This window comes from Lygodium microphyllum, chromosome 15, assembly GCF_053477565.2.
Source record: "Lygodium microphyllum isolate KBCC chromosome 15, Lygodium_microphyllum_v1.1.10, whole genome shotgun sequence".
NCBI lineage: Eukaryota > Viridiplantae > Streptophyta > Polypodiopsida > Schizaeales > Lygodiaceae > Lygodium > Lygodium microphyllum.
In genome coordinates this window covers 8,754,381-8,769,166 of record NC_141149.1, presented here as the reverse complement: position 1 = coordinate 8,769,166, position 14,786 = coordinate 8,754,381, and the positions used below count along the sequence as shown (strand labels likewise).

Genomic DNA, 14,786 nt, shown 5'->3' with positions numbered 1-14,786 from the left:
ATTTTTCCTTAATAAAACATAATCCTTTTCTATTCAATTTGTAAGTAACACCTTTATGTGGACCTTTTTATATGTAAAAAATGTAAAAAAATAGTATTTTAAAAATCCCTTATATTGAACCCATGTGATACATACATATATTTATATCTAACCTCCCCAAGGGTTAGTGTTTGTTTATATTAGTCATAAAAGTGGTGTGGATAGTGTTTTTTGGTGCTATCTTCAACTATGTTTTTGGTAGCTCTATATATCATAAGTTACATTGAATGTATGTATCTAATATTATCAATATTGCAACACATTTCAAGTGCCACCGATAGCAATTGTATGAGCAAGAGGAATAGTCAACACTAAGCTTTTAAATAACTCCAGGTTGCGATTACCAAAGCAAGACATAATAGAAACCAATATTCATAAACTTTTGTTCAAAAAGACGTGGAGTGATTTAAACGCGTTCACATTCCCAAGTGGATGTGTGTTTAAAAGGGTATAAATCACCCCACACACTTATGATAAGGTAATGCATGCCATGGTAAAAAGTTTAAGGATATTATCGCCCAACATGCCAACAGAAAAAAAAGTGAGGACCACATTTACATGAAGCTGATGGTATCGATCAATCGGATGGGTAGGACTTGTCTGTGAGAGACAACATGTATATTGTGAAGCCAAGAGATACGTATATTGAGCACCATGTAAGATAGGTGTTTCCTATCCTTAGGCTCTAGAGATTGTAAAATAAGAGACAGTATAGATTTAGATGTAGATGACGGAGTACTTGGTTGGACCTACAAACTTAGAAATCTTAGAACTTGACCCACCCAAAAAAAAAAAAGCAAATTGATTAATGAACAGAAAAAGAACACGGCTGTTTTTGGTAATCTACCGCTGTGCAGGCTCATGACGAGAACAAGTTGTAAGGTTAGATCAACTAACAAGCTACTTTACAAAGACTTCTATACACAGAGAGCCTATCCTACATATGAAATTGTGAACTTGGTTTGTATATTCTTCATGCAAAGAACTGTGAAGAATTATGAAAGTAATTGACATTTTTTTTTTAAAGAACATAATGTCCAGATTTTGATAGCTAATCATTCTAAAAGACTTTGTTATATGAAGATTTGCTGTTATATGAAGATTTGCGAGTGATATTGTAAAACCTCCAATGAGCTGTTGTTCACTTGAAGGACTGCCTATGAAAGTCTGTCATGCACCATGTGAGCTAATGCCCGTATATGTGGCTGATTGCCTATGCTTATTGACGTACACAAAGAAGTACTTGATTGCAGAGCATTTTGTTTTTTTTTTTTTCTTTTGAATTGTGAGAATGTGGCTAAATTAGATTTAGGAGGCAGGTATTCCAGTTATTTCATAAGCTAGTTGCTGAAATATTTGGCCCTGTAATCATATACAAAATGGAGTATTTTGAGTGCATATTTATAAGGTGAGCATCATGTGTTGGGTCGATTGTGTGTTTAGTAAGGTGAGCATTATGTTTTGGGTCTAGTTGTCATCCCAAATGTGGCCCAAGTTTCAAGCAGAAAGGAGCAACTCTTCATTCAAGAGTAGTACTGAGCTGATGCATCTGCAACTATGCGGGGAGCATGCTCACTATATTCAACTATTGCGCTAGGAGGAAGCTCGCCGACTGCAATTCGATGGACTGCTGAAAACAGAGGAAACTGGTCCTCCCAACCTCTTGCTTTTAGGACCTCAAATACCTCAGCTGCTGTTGAAACACCCTGCTTGATAATGGAACACTATTGGTTGCCTTGGAAGTAGTAAGGAAAGTTCTAGACTCAAAAGTAAACACCAAATGTCCAACCTGAAGCTTTTGCCCTTGAAGAAGCTCAGCCTCAAGATCATCAAATGACCTGCCAAAAATAGTCATAAAGAGTAACTGCTTTGTTCAGGGAGAACAGGCTCAGGACAAAGATAGAACACATACCTCTTGCCATCATTTCTGGCAAAAGCTTCGGCCACCTTCCGATTCCGCCCACCAACTGTCACCACATACAACTTCGAGCAAACATTACAACAGCAGTTTCCAGCAGAAAACTAGTTCTTTTGACCTCCAATACAATGCAAAATACTTACGGCAAGTAGTTATTACATCAGCCACTCCACAACTCTCAAAAAATGTAGAATCCCTCACTGATGGGAATATAAGCTTAGAAAATATCCGCATTTCTTTCAGACCGATTCGCATGATGGCTGCCTACAAACAAATAACAATAGCAAGGAATCTCGCTACAACAATTTTGGAGTCGCATGAATAACAGGTTGCAGCAGTTAAGAGGGTCTACCTTTGTGTTGTTTCCCATGTCAAGCCCATCCACAAGTCCTATTAGAAACAAAACCTTAGCTATGATTGACTACAATTTGCCTAAAGAAGATCCAAACACAGTTGAAGGAGAAGGAATGTACCAGCACCAATTGCAACTACGTTTTTCAATGTTCCACAGAGTTCCACACCTTCAACATCCTTTACCTGAAATTTCTCAAAGATATGTAGCTAGTTAGCACACCTCATATTCACACCCCCCCAAACCCACCAAAAAAGACTCCAGAGATCACTCAAAACACGAGCAATACTTACAGGGGTTACTTGGAAGTATGACTTTGAAAAGATTTGGACCCATTTGTCAGCTGTTTTCTTATCATCCTTGTATCCTACGGTTGCTTCACTGAACTTTTCTACTGCAATCTAGTACCACATACAGAGTATGCAACAAGGATTATGACGTTGTAAAAGAGGACTACTCTTGCATCCCAGAAGCTGTGTGCTATCACTGTACCTCATTGGCTATGTTAGCACCCATCAACACTGCACATTCAATACCAAGCATCTCTTTGATCAAACTAGAGATCATGCAAGGTCCGTCCTTTTTAACCTGCTTCAAGAATGACACAGTGGGTGATAACTTTCACGGATCTGAGTTTACCAACAAGATATCCCTCAACATGAGGTCCTGTACAGCATTTTGTTCACACATCATTAAATGGAATTTGATAAATGTTTATGCAGATAAATGCCAGAGTAATCTGGGCTAGATACTATATGCATAGGAACAAATTCTAATGAATCATTTATAAGCACAGGTTAATATAAAGCAAAATGGGACGGATGCATGCGGATAACTATGCAGATCGATCTCAAAAATATGTTATACAATCAATGTAATAGACAAGCTCATACAACGCAATGATACATTCTACAGAATCATTCTTTACATGCTCTGTAAACACTAAATCTTCAAAGAATAAGAATTAAGAATGCTATGCCAAAGGTGAAGTCTGGAGTCATTAAAGCTCGGGCTCATATCTGCAAGGCTGCAGGTCTTGTTGGGTGCATCTTATTGTTGGAGACTTCTGTTCACATGGGATATTCATGGGTGTTTGGGCTCTCACCTACTCCCTCCAAAAATCCCATCCTTGGTAGGGTCACCAAAGAGGAGTATCCCAGTGCACTTGTCCATTTGAATTGCAAGCTATCCAAGATTGATATAGGAACAATGCCAACATGGCTCTTGTCTTGTTCCTTGCCTAAATTTTTTTTTAAGACAAGACACATAACACCTTACCCTCACAAAGGGGGTTCCTTCCCCACTAATATGTTATACACACGTATAGGTCGATGAGTAGACCTCTTAACAGACACAGCTGTCCCAAGAAAGCCTTTTCAAGTATGTGAATTTTGCCTTCATGGCCTCATTGCTTATGTGAATTTTGCCTTCATGGCCTCATTGCTTGTCACACAGGCTACATTAGACTCCCCTCCTACAATACAGTGATCAGCCTGAATCAAGCATCACAAAGTATTGAACATGGAATCCTGACCATTAACCTACAAGCCTTTGTGGGGTCTTCTAGGACTTGGAGGTTCCAGCAGTGAGGATGCATTTACTTAAAGGATTTGAATCACTTTCAATTCCCTTCACAATTTCTCCTCTATAGATGTTCCCAATTAGCACATCTCAATAGACAAAGAAAGTACCTCCATTCCCTTTATGAGAGAAATGGCCTTTGCATCCTGCCGCACTTTTCCTTGAAGCTTCTGGCAAATACCCTCAACAAACTGATGGGGTGTAACAAAGATCAGCATGGTGGCACCTTTCACTGCTCACAAACGTTCCCAAGAGCCAATACAATGGGAAATGAGAAGTAAGTATTTTTTATATGTGGAAGTGCAACCAAGTTCATAAAGCTGACAGAAACAGCTTGACCCTAAAGATTGCAATAACGACCTGCATTTTGGAGGTCAGGATCCGCAACAACATTTGGTCCAAGCTTTATGTTAGGCAAGTACTTTACATTTTCCTGTCAAAAGCCAGTAGAAAATCAAGATTAAGACTTTAACAAAAAAAATGCTCTCTCATTCGGTAGTAAGGTATACAGCTTTAGCAAAGCACTTGTAAGAGAAGATATGCAGGCTTTAACTAATTCACAAAACATTACGCATTTTAATTAGTAGTAAGCGACAAAACTTTGTAAAAGCACTCATAAAGAAAATATATGCATATACAGCTTAAGCAAAGTACTTGTGAGAGAAGATATGCACTTGGTTGTAATGTTTTTACACGCATGCAGAAAAGATACTGACATCACTGTTCTAACATGGCATGTTCATATGCATAACTAACTTATTTCCATTGAATTGTAATGAGTAATATGCAAAGGTTTTGCCACTGATGATAAATGCTTATCTGCCATAGCTGCATGAAAGACCATGTGCTTAGACTGCTTCCAGATTACGAGATTTCAAAAAACGCGCAAATCTCTAATCTGATTTTTGATGGCTTGGAAGAAAAAACGAGCGAGCATACATTTGTGGTATTGATCACGTCGGTGAGCTTTGCACCAGAAGGTAGTATTTCCTCAAACACCCAGACCCTCACTTCATCTGCGAAATGGAAAATACCAGGTTCTTCAATTGAAGATCTTCTCAATTAACTTTGTTCCAAGACATTGCACAACAAGAACCCTGGCAGACCAAAAGCCATTGCCAGTTTGCAACCAAAGGTCATCCTCCACATATGATCTGATCTTATACAGAAGCTAACCATTGCAAGGGAACGCACACACACACAGACATAACAACAAACTGATTCGGCCTCACCTTCATAGTGAGGATAGAGAAGTGCATTCTCTGCAACAAGCTTGGCCGCAACGCTGCCCCAGTTACCACTCCCAACGACGGCGATCTTGTCCTTGTGCTGCTGCGGCTCGGCGGGGCTATTGTGATCCTGGGCAAGCATGTCCAAACCAGGAGCCATGGAAGCTGATGGTGATATAATATGACAATGAAGACGATGATGACAGTAATGATGGCTGCAGTCCTGCCTCCTCTGGGAAAACCCTAAGGAGCCCTGTCACAGGCCCCTCGGAAAACGAAACAGGCAGCTGCAGGAGGAGGAAGGAGAGAAGCCCGATTGTGGCTCCTACATTTGCATGGTATAATATGTAGTGACAGAGGGGGGGTTTAACGGGCGGAGAAACCAGGAAGGCAGGGCTTTGAAATTGTAAGCGGACACGAGAGAGAGAGAGAGAGAGAGAGAGAGAGAGAGCAAATAGATAGCAAAAGCTCGTCCTCGTCCTCTTAAGCTTCTCGACCTTGCATGCATGCCATTCCATTACTACCTACGTCTCTCTCTCTCTCTCTCTCTCTCTCTCTCTCTCTCTCTCTCTCTTCCCATACCACGGGACCTTGGACAATCCACCCCCAAGGGCCCAACAACCCAAAGGTCACACCAAAAGTCCATAGAGTACCAACTTCCAAGAATCTCTCAAGGCCTAGAACCAGAGCCGTCAGCATGAGCATGCAAAATGCTCCAGAAAAAAAGTTTTTCCCTACTTCTAGACCAGCTCTATAGCCAAAATATGTGGATTTCAAATGCTTTCCATCAAGATAGAGCAGCATATGAATTCAAGTTTCAAGATTCTAACTATAAGGAAAACACCAAAGGACAACCTTCCATACACAATGGTAGTTGTAAAGTTCTACATGTGTACATCAGAGTGTAATCCAAGAAACATCCCAATATGTTCTTACTCCACTTATATGGAGCACTACATGAGATAGAGGTGCGTGATTGCTAGAATGTGAATAACTAAGGTAAAGGCATGCAACATAGCTTCAAAGAAGCTCCACATAGCAAGGTGTTAAAAATGTATACAAATGATGGTGTGTTATTCTAGACACTTAGTTGACACACCCATAAGCAAAGAGAATGATACAGAGGAAGCACCCAAAAAGCTATATTATCATGTACTTGATTCAAGGCAATACAAGTAGTGTACTTTTACTTTTCTTACATACTCAAGATTGTGTCTATGAGTTTACTCTAAATTCATCTTGGAACCTTATTAGAACCTAATTCACTTTATTAATATTTCATTAGTCTTAGTCATGTTATGCTTCCATGAATTTCATCCACCACAACCTTGGATAGATCTTGGTCCATCTTTTCAACATTGTATTAGAGCCATGGTGCGCTATGGCTAGCCATGATGAGGTTAGGTCCTTTGTGAAGATCTTTGTAGGTTCTTAGTTGGGTTGGTTTTATAATTCCACTTGATTATAGATAAAGGTTAAGGTTAGTTATATTCTTCCATTGGAGTATAGGTTAAGGTAAATGTTAGTCTATACTTCCACCATTAGAGTATAGCTTAAGGTTTGCTTACTACTTTCTACATCATGCTTATGTTCTCATAAGTAGCTAGTAGGATTTGAATCTACCTTAAGGTTTGAATGCCTTATCTAAAACTCTTAGAACTATCATATCATTCCTAACCTCAACCTATTTTTTACTATACTTAAAGTCGCCACATAATCTACTTTGAACTACTCATACTTGAGAGCAAACAACACTTCATATGAACATGTGACATTGAGAAAATCCCCCAAATTCAAAGAGGGTTGTAAGAGGTTATGAAAATGTTGGAGATCGCATGCAAGAGGAAGGTCCAAACTATTGGTTATTGAGAGAGCCCATAGGGCAAGACATGGTAACAAGCACAAAAGCATCATGACTACATACATGAACGAAGGCTATTACCTTGCTGATCCCTACTACATACTTGTTGCCCTGATTGATTGATCTACATCATCTTACCCACATGAACATATTCCTACTCCTCTCTATCCCATAGCCAAAAATACAAGTGGTTATTGCTTACTCAATGACAACATATGCTAAAGAAGACCCTAGCTAGTACTTGCCACCACTTTGAGAGACTCTTGCCATTGAATGCTATTAAATCACTTTGTATTATGAGAGTTTGATAGTGATGTGTGTGAACATAGTTAGTACTAATGAAACACTTTTTCCCCCTACTAGGAGCTTCTTTCCCCCCAGTTTGTGTTATGATAGTTTGATAGTGACGTGTGTGAACATAGGATGACCTTACTAGGAAGCTCTTTCCCCATAGTTTTCTATATGTGATGTTAAGAAATAAAGCATAGGTAAGTCATAACCTATATATGCACAAATAAAGTACAAACTATGTGTGAAGAGTCCTAAAAAGGTCAAAATATATCTATCACTTTTGAGGATACTAGTGTGGTGTATCAGTTGAGAATGAAGGAAGAAGAAGAATGAAGAAGATGATGAAGAAAAACCTTGAGCCTCCAATCTCTTGCCATTTCTCATTCCATTGCGCATCCTTTTCTATTATTTTCATTTGGTATCAGAGCAAGAATGTGAGATTGAAAGCTTGGATCGAGGAGCATGTTGAATCGATGTCTACATTGAGTTGAAAGCTTGATGTTCACTATTAAATCAGGTACTAATCTTCAACTAATCCACCTAAAATAAGTACATCGGATTGTAGAGACATTGGGGCTCACATTTCGGGCATTGGTGCTCGCCTTTGAATGTATTTGGAATCCTAAGAAGGCTAGAAATGATGTATGGTAGCAAGATCAATTGGTCTGTAGGTTTGGATTAGCTCATGTTTTGAAGCAAAGGGATTGCTTAAGCTCAATCCAAACTTAATCAAGGGGACCTGCTTGTGAAGAAAAAGTACAGGGTCAACTTTGGAGAAGCATAGGGCTACTTTAGAAGAAGAAGTAGAGGGCTTAACTCATAGAGCAGAGAAGAGAGAGTTTGTTTTTTAATTGCTTAACCATTGCTCATAGAAGATAGCGCTCAAAGATCTAATTATTGCGAATGGTACGTGAGAACATCGGCTTCAAATTCTGCACTGCCAAGCCACATAAGAAGCCCACACTAATTGTCCATGGCTATTTGTAGCCATAGGGTCAACACATATTCCATAAACTTTATTTCAAAACTTATATTAAGCTAAGGCTTTTAAATAAATTGGTTAAGACCTCTCACTTTCACACTTGGTTGCCAAGAACTAGTTCAAAGTTGAATGTTTTTACACTTAGAGATATTTGAACTAGCTATTTGAAAGATTGTGTTCACATTGTCAAAGGAGTGAACTAGTCTTTTTGTGAAATGGGTTCATAACTAGACCGGTTCACACTGCAGAGAGTCAATTAGCTTGGTTTAAGGCTTAAAAAGTGGTTTTATGCCATCTTCAAGTGACAATTTGAATGGGAAAAAATATTAGAAAATTTCCAATAAATTTACTATGGGTTGAGCTTGTTTGGGACTTCATTTTTAGCATGATAAGCTATAGAAAAACATCAAGAAAATTGGTCAATTTTAGACCCGTAATTTTATACTTTTTGGATCAAATGAGTATTGTTTGAGCCTTGTTTTCATTGGTTCTTGCTATACAACCAATGTTTGATATATAGGCATGATGTGAAGGTACATCACTACAAGATATAGGCCTTATACTGACGTTTAAAGCGATGAAAATGCAAATAACAAAATTTCCCCCCGTCGTCACAAAAAGTGTCGATGCCAATACCGACCCTGATAGCGACGGTTTGCGAGGTATATAATGACGCCAATAACAACGCGAGTAGTAAAATTTGCAACGCTGTCGTATTGCTACGCATTCGAGGTGTGTAAACCACCCAAAAGTTGTGCATGGGATTTGGTACTTTGTACATATTTAGTTGTTGTGATTACATTTATTCTCAGCGTATGAGTATTGATGCTCACATGAAGGGCTTCACTTCAGAAGTTTTTGTTAATAGCACACTTATTAGTATCTATGGTAAATGTGGCGCTTGTAGCCCCTTGGTGGGAAACTCTCTTGTGGATATGTATGGGAAATTTGGCTCCCTTGCGGAAGCGCATCATGTTTTCAACAACTTACCCATTCGTGATGCAGTCTCTTGCCTCAGCTTTATGTTGGAAACAAACTGGTAGACATGTATGGCAGAAGTGGCTTAGTTGCTGAAGCACACCGTGTCTTTGACAAGCTGCCAGTTCATGATGTAATCTCATGGAATGCATACATTTTAGGATACGCTGAACTTGGAGCTTGGGGGATTTCTTGAAATCTTTGTAGGATCACTGTCTGCAGGACTCATTGTTGGTGATATTGCAAATATATCAAATACTCAAGAAAGTTTCAAACAATGGTTTAATTTTCAGGAGGAGTTTTTCCTCCTGTTTTTACTGCCTCCAATTATTTTCTTTCTTTTCAAACTTTGGTGCGATCATCACCTTTGCTGTTTTGGGAACATTCAATGGTCACAGGAATTCTGGTGCCTTTTATTTCTGATGTACAGGACAGTGGTGAAGGTTCGACATCATCCAGCTGCCAAGCACAGTCTTATTGCAGGATTCAGAGGGTCTAAAAAAGGAAAAAGCAAAGCCACGGATGGCTATTTTAAAAGGAGGCTTTGCCATGGATGGCTATTTTTTGAAAAAGGAGGTTTTTTTGGGGGGAAAAACGGAGAATTATTGAATCTGAATGGACAGAATTCGAGGGGGAAGAGAAGGAGTGGACACGCTGAGAGGAAGCAGAAGCTCACACACAGCCTGATCTTACACCTCCGAGGTCTCCATGGGCTCGTTTAAGCGAGATTCTCAGCATTGCTGTCTGGCTGAATCACCAATGATTTTCTGGGTGTGTTTTTCCTCTTCATCGTAGCGCAATCCAAGCTAAAGGAGGATGGCTGGGTATGGCGATTAAAATCAGAAGATCGATTACGTGTTCAAGGTCGTGCTGATTGGTGACTCAGCGGATCGGAGATCGACAAAGCTGATCGAGAGGAGGAGACGTGCGATGCCAGCGATCAATCTAGCCGAGTGGGATATACCCAGCTCTGAAGACACTCATAATCATCGACAATAAGCAGACAAGAGCGAGGAAGGGGAACTCTGCAATTTGGGAGTACGGAAAAGGATTGGAGGAAGGACAATGACGAGGAGGAAGAGTATTCAAGGATTGATGGGGAGGAGAACAGGGAGCGCTGGGGTGGTAATATTGACCCCTACAAAGGCAGACTGAGTGCGGATACTCTGCGCGGAATCAGAAGGCGAAGGAAGAAGGAATCATGAAGGCAGGAGACGCTGAATGGATGGAATTGGAAGTCACAACCAAAGCTAAGGCAAGTCGCAGTTTTTGACCAGCAGGTCTGGGGTAGGCATGGCTCCGAGGAACAGATATCTGGTTGTTGTTGCATTGAATAACCCCCCTCAATCTTAGCCATGCATGGTTGTGCATAGAACCAACTTGCTTTGTTCAGGGTTTATTTTGATCAGAAAGCATTGACTGGGCACCATCGTGGAAGATGAGATTCAGAGTTCAGTATAGCAAATATCACAGCTAGAGGAAGTCTAGTCATCAACAATGAGCCATGTCCGCATGCTTAGTTTGTGGAGGTATATCTGCCCATCAAAAAGGACGATGACAAACCTGACTTCGAAGAGAAAGGGAATTTCAAGAACCGCGAGGTTCAGATATTCCATGGAGATGCAGTCATTGCAGAGGTGAAACGAAAGTTTACAGTGGGAAATGTGCTAAGTTGGTGTGTTTACAAGTACACACACAAGCAAGGATCTTTAGATGTTTGGTTACATGTTGCCAATCAAATGTGCAAGCCACTAGCCATCAAGGACTGCTACAGAGTTATTGTTGGTGTTGCCTGTGGTATTCAGTATTTTCATGCACAAGAAGTTCTATTTTCTGTTACAGCTGAAAGGGTCCTACTTGATGAAGAATTTGAGCCACAACTTCTGATTGACCATCTTACATGTGAAGAAAAGTTTGACAGCAAACAACAGAGACTTGATGTTCAGCAGTTTGATTGTTTTGTTGAACAGATTTTGTCATACATAAAAATTCATCATGGGTTGAACTCGAGTGAAAATTGGAAATTTTGCGAAGTACAAAGTCTCTGTTTGAATGAGAAAACTGTTGGCATGGACAGGGTTGTTTGAATGAAAAACTGCACTCGGTGAAGAAGTAGATAACTGGTTTTACAACAGAAATTATAGAAGAGAGATAAATATTTTAACTCAAGAGCACACACCTGTACTTCTCTGTCTGATCTTTCTACTTGTCACTGAACTGAATAGTGCAGAATATTTGTAAAAGCATAAACCCATAACTATAATACAGAACAGTCCAGAACTTGTTACTGTGTGGGAAATTGAACAATGTATGTGGAAATATGATCATGGGATTTTATTCACTTAAGATCTTGAAACTGTTATCCATTCATAAGAATTAATGATGTTGCAAACTTATCGGATATAACAGAGGAAGATGTCATCCCTTGCTTTATTTCGGAGAGTGGATTTTGGATCATGCTGATATTGTATGAGCTCTGTTTTGAGCTCTTGTGGAGTGGAAAAGCTTGAATTGCTTAATCGGAAAAGTTCTGAATGTTGCTGTTATACAGTTACCCTTTTATGCAACCATTATTGGCTGATTGTCAGGATTGCTGAAGAATAAAGACCTTTTTGTGGAAAGACACGGAAGGCCTTGGTCCAAAAAGTAAAACAGAGTTGACATTATTTTCTCATCTTGATTATTTGCTTGATTGATCTTCTATCCTGAAATTAGTCAGGATCCTCTGTGGTTGCGACATTGCTTTCACAAACCCTTCGACAACGCTAATAGCGACACCGGTAACATGGGAAAAAAAAATTTGTGGTAGGGCAGCTTAATAGTTTCTGCACTACTATGTACAATGCGCTTGCAAACAAAAACAATGTATACTGAAATCATAAAACTGATACATGAAATAAATACATGATCGCATAATAAGCGATTGGTACAATCATGACAGGATATCACTAATACATAGAAAATGTCTATATAGATCAGGCGACTAAAAAATAAAGGTGTGTGAGCTCCAAGGATCCGAGGGCGAGCTACAAATCCTCGTCCCCCAAAAGCTCGTCCCGCCGCAAAGGAGCACCGAACAGACTCTGCAGAAAAAAAAATAACACATCAGTCCACCATACAATAATGCATTCAAATATCTCATGGTAACTACGGACAAGAAAGATGAGTGACTTACAGGGCTGCCGCATCTATACAATCAGTCGATCAATGCAATGAGACCATGCCTATCTACATATCGAGTCTCAAGGCCAGTCGGATCGCAATTTGTAATGGAGTGCTGCAAAGAAAACAAAATGCCAACTGTTAGAAACATGATTGTTAGTACAAAGAATATTTCAAAAAAATAAACAAGAAAAACAAAAGAAAAACTTACAAAGTCCTCCAAATATGTCTTGTGGCCGCCATTCCCAAGATGATGAACCACTCCGGCCTCGAGTCGTGCCCTCGTCGCCTTGCGCTACTGACTCCAACGTCCTGGAGAATCTGTAGCCTCCTCCCTCACTCAGCGCTAGTCGTCTGCATCTAACCACTCAGGCTTTGCAGCCCCACTCTTGATTGCCTTACATGTGTCGGATCGTCTATGTGACATGTATGCCCGTAGAGAATCTATTTACTGAGGCTGGCACCGGAAACTCCTCGTGCAAGGATGCTACTATGTAGTCCTTGCTCCCCTCCAGTATGTTCTTCCAATGATCCAAGATGTTGTACCGAAAAACTTGTTGGCACAGCTCTCTCATGCGAGCCATCACCCTCCTCCCCTCATCATTCATGATGATGGCTCCTGACCTACTATCGACTAGATATCCAGAACCCCCTGGAGTCTGCCTAAGATGGGTCCTCTCCCATCCGCGTCCACGCTCCTGGGCATATCCAGGAGACCCCTGTGCATCTGGTGTACCGACGGGGGTAATATCTCTCGAAGTGGCACCCACAGGGGTGCCACCTGCTAACGGCTGTGCAAAAACCGGAGTAACTGGAGTAGACGTCCCCACAGGTGTGACAAATCCTGGAGATGACGCAGCTCTAGCTGAACGACGAGACGGAGATACCGTGTCCGTGTCTCCATAGCATCCACCTAAGCCTGAGGCACGCTCCCTAGAAGGGCCACGAGAGCGAGGAGTCGCACCTGTATCCCATGTTGACTGCGGACTCACTGCCTTTGTATCTCTGCAGCATCCCCCTGATCCCGATGCACTCCCTCCCTCTGGCCCAAGTCGTGAGCGTCAAGCTCGTCTGCTCGAAGCCGAAGCATCCGATTGCACTGAAGCAGATCTAACAGAGCGCCTTGACGAAGATTGAGACAGCTCCTTGTCTGCCATCTCTCTGAATCTCGCGATCTGGTCTGGAGACATGCATGCAAGGTGTCCTGTAACTCCTCATCGCTCATCCCTCGAGTCATCCTGAAAATGTCACTTGCACAGACAAAAAATGATGTTAGAATAATCAATTTAAATCATACAAAGCACAGTAATATAAATTATTTAAAAAAAATATCACTTAAAATGCATATCTTATGTACCCTTATAAGCGATTGGTCAACGAATTGAGTAAGTCGATGCTCCAAGTATGAAGTATCCTATGGTCCCATGCTAATTTCCTGATACAACTCCACATACACTGGAAGGTCGATAGACATGTCACCACCCCCTCAACACACACCACACCATGTCGCGACGCGCCCTCCCCCCCATGACATCCCCCCCCATGACACGACACGACGCGACGCACCCCCTCCCCCAACCCAACATAACATGACATCCCCCCCATGACACGACGCGGCGTGCCTGCCCCCCTCCCCAACATAACATGACATCCCCCCTCCCCGCCCTCAATGACACGACGTGATGCGCCGTGCCCCCCTCCCCCTCCCCAACATAACATAACATCCCCCCCTCCCCCCCCCCATGACACGACATGATGCGACGCGCCCCCCTCCCCCCCCATGACATGACACGATGCAACGCGTCCCCCTCCCCCTCCCCAACATGACATGACATCCCCCCCCATGACACGACGCGACACGACGCGCCCCCCTCCCCAACATAACATGACATCCCCCCCCGTCCCCCCCATGACATCCCCCCCCATGACATGACACGACGCGATGCGCCCCCCTTCCCCTCCCCAACATGACATGACATCCCCCTCCCATGACACGACGCGACGTGACGCGACCCCCTTCCCAACATAACATGGCATCCCCCCCTCCCCAACATGACATGACATCCCCCCCCATGACACGACGTGACGCGATGCGCCCCCTCCCCAACATAACATGACATCCCTCCCTCCTCCCCCCCCCTTCCTCCCCCCCATGACACGACACGACACGACACGACGCGACACGCCCCCCTCCCCCTCCCCAACATAACATGACATCCCCCCCCCCCATGACACGCACGATGTGCCCCCGTCCCCCTCCCCAACATAACGTGACATTCCCCCCCCCCCCATGACACGACACGACGCGACGCGCCCCCCTCCCCCTCCCCAACATGACATGACATCCCCCCCCCCATGACACAACGCGATGTGACGCGCCCCCCTTCCCAACA

General features: G+C 42.1%; 1 protein-coding gene across 2 annotated transcripts; it reads right to left on the bottom strand.

The window, feature by feature from the left end:
• Window positions 1–1,110: 1,110 nt before the first annotated feature.
• On the bottom strand, window positions 1,111–5,589 carry GPDHP (NAD-dependent glycerol-3-phosphate dehydrogenase family protein). Of its 2 annotated transcripts, none has more exons than XM_087693681.1 (12): window positions 5,123–5,589; window positions 4,830–4,906; window positions 4,251–4,323; window positions 4,001–4,122; window positions 2,802–2,900; window positions 2,603–2,710; window positions 2,431–2,494; window positions 2,310–2,347; window positions 2,101–2,221; window positions 1,952–2,006; window positions 1,829–1,877; window positions 1,111–1,745 (listed from the first exon to the last, which is right to left on the bottom strand). In XM_087693681.1, the coding sequence occupies exons 1-12, from the start codon at window positions 5,277–5,279 to the stop codon at window positions 1,563–1,565; spliced, it is 1,146 nt and encodes a 381-aa protein (XP_087549807.1). In that variant the 5' UTR covers window positions 5,280–5,589; the 3' UTR covers window positions 1,111–1,562. The 2 variants fall into 2 exon arrangements, with proteins under 2 accessions (XP_087549807.1, XP_087549808.1); XM_087693682.1 differs by having other exon boundaries at window positions 2,802–2,897.
• Between the last annotated feature and the right edge of the window lie 9,197 nt (window positions 5,590–14,786).

What these genes read in the sequence shown, in the direction of transcription:
- GPDHP (XM_087693681.1), bottom strand. Translation starts at nt 5,279, where the DNA reads ATGGCTCCTGGTTTGGACATGCTTGCCCAGGATCACAATAGCCCCGCC. An exon ending in CGTAGTTGCAATTGGTGCTG is followed by an intron (nt 2,348 to 2,430) that starts GTACATTCCTTC and finishes TGTTTCTAATAG; the next exon opens with GACTTGTGGATGGGCTTGAC. An exon ending in GCCAGAAATGATGGCAAGAG is followed by an intron (nt 1,878 to 1,951) that starts GTATGTGTTCTA and finishes TATTTTTGGCAG; the next exon opens with GTCATTTGATGATCTTGAGG.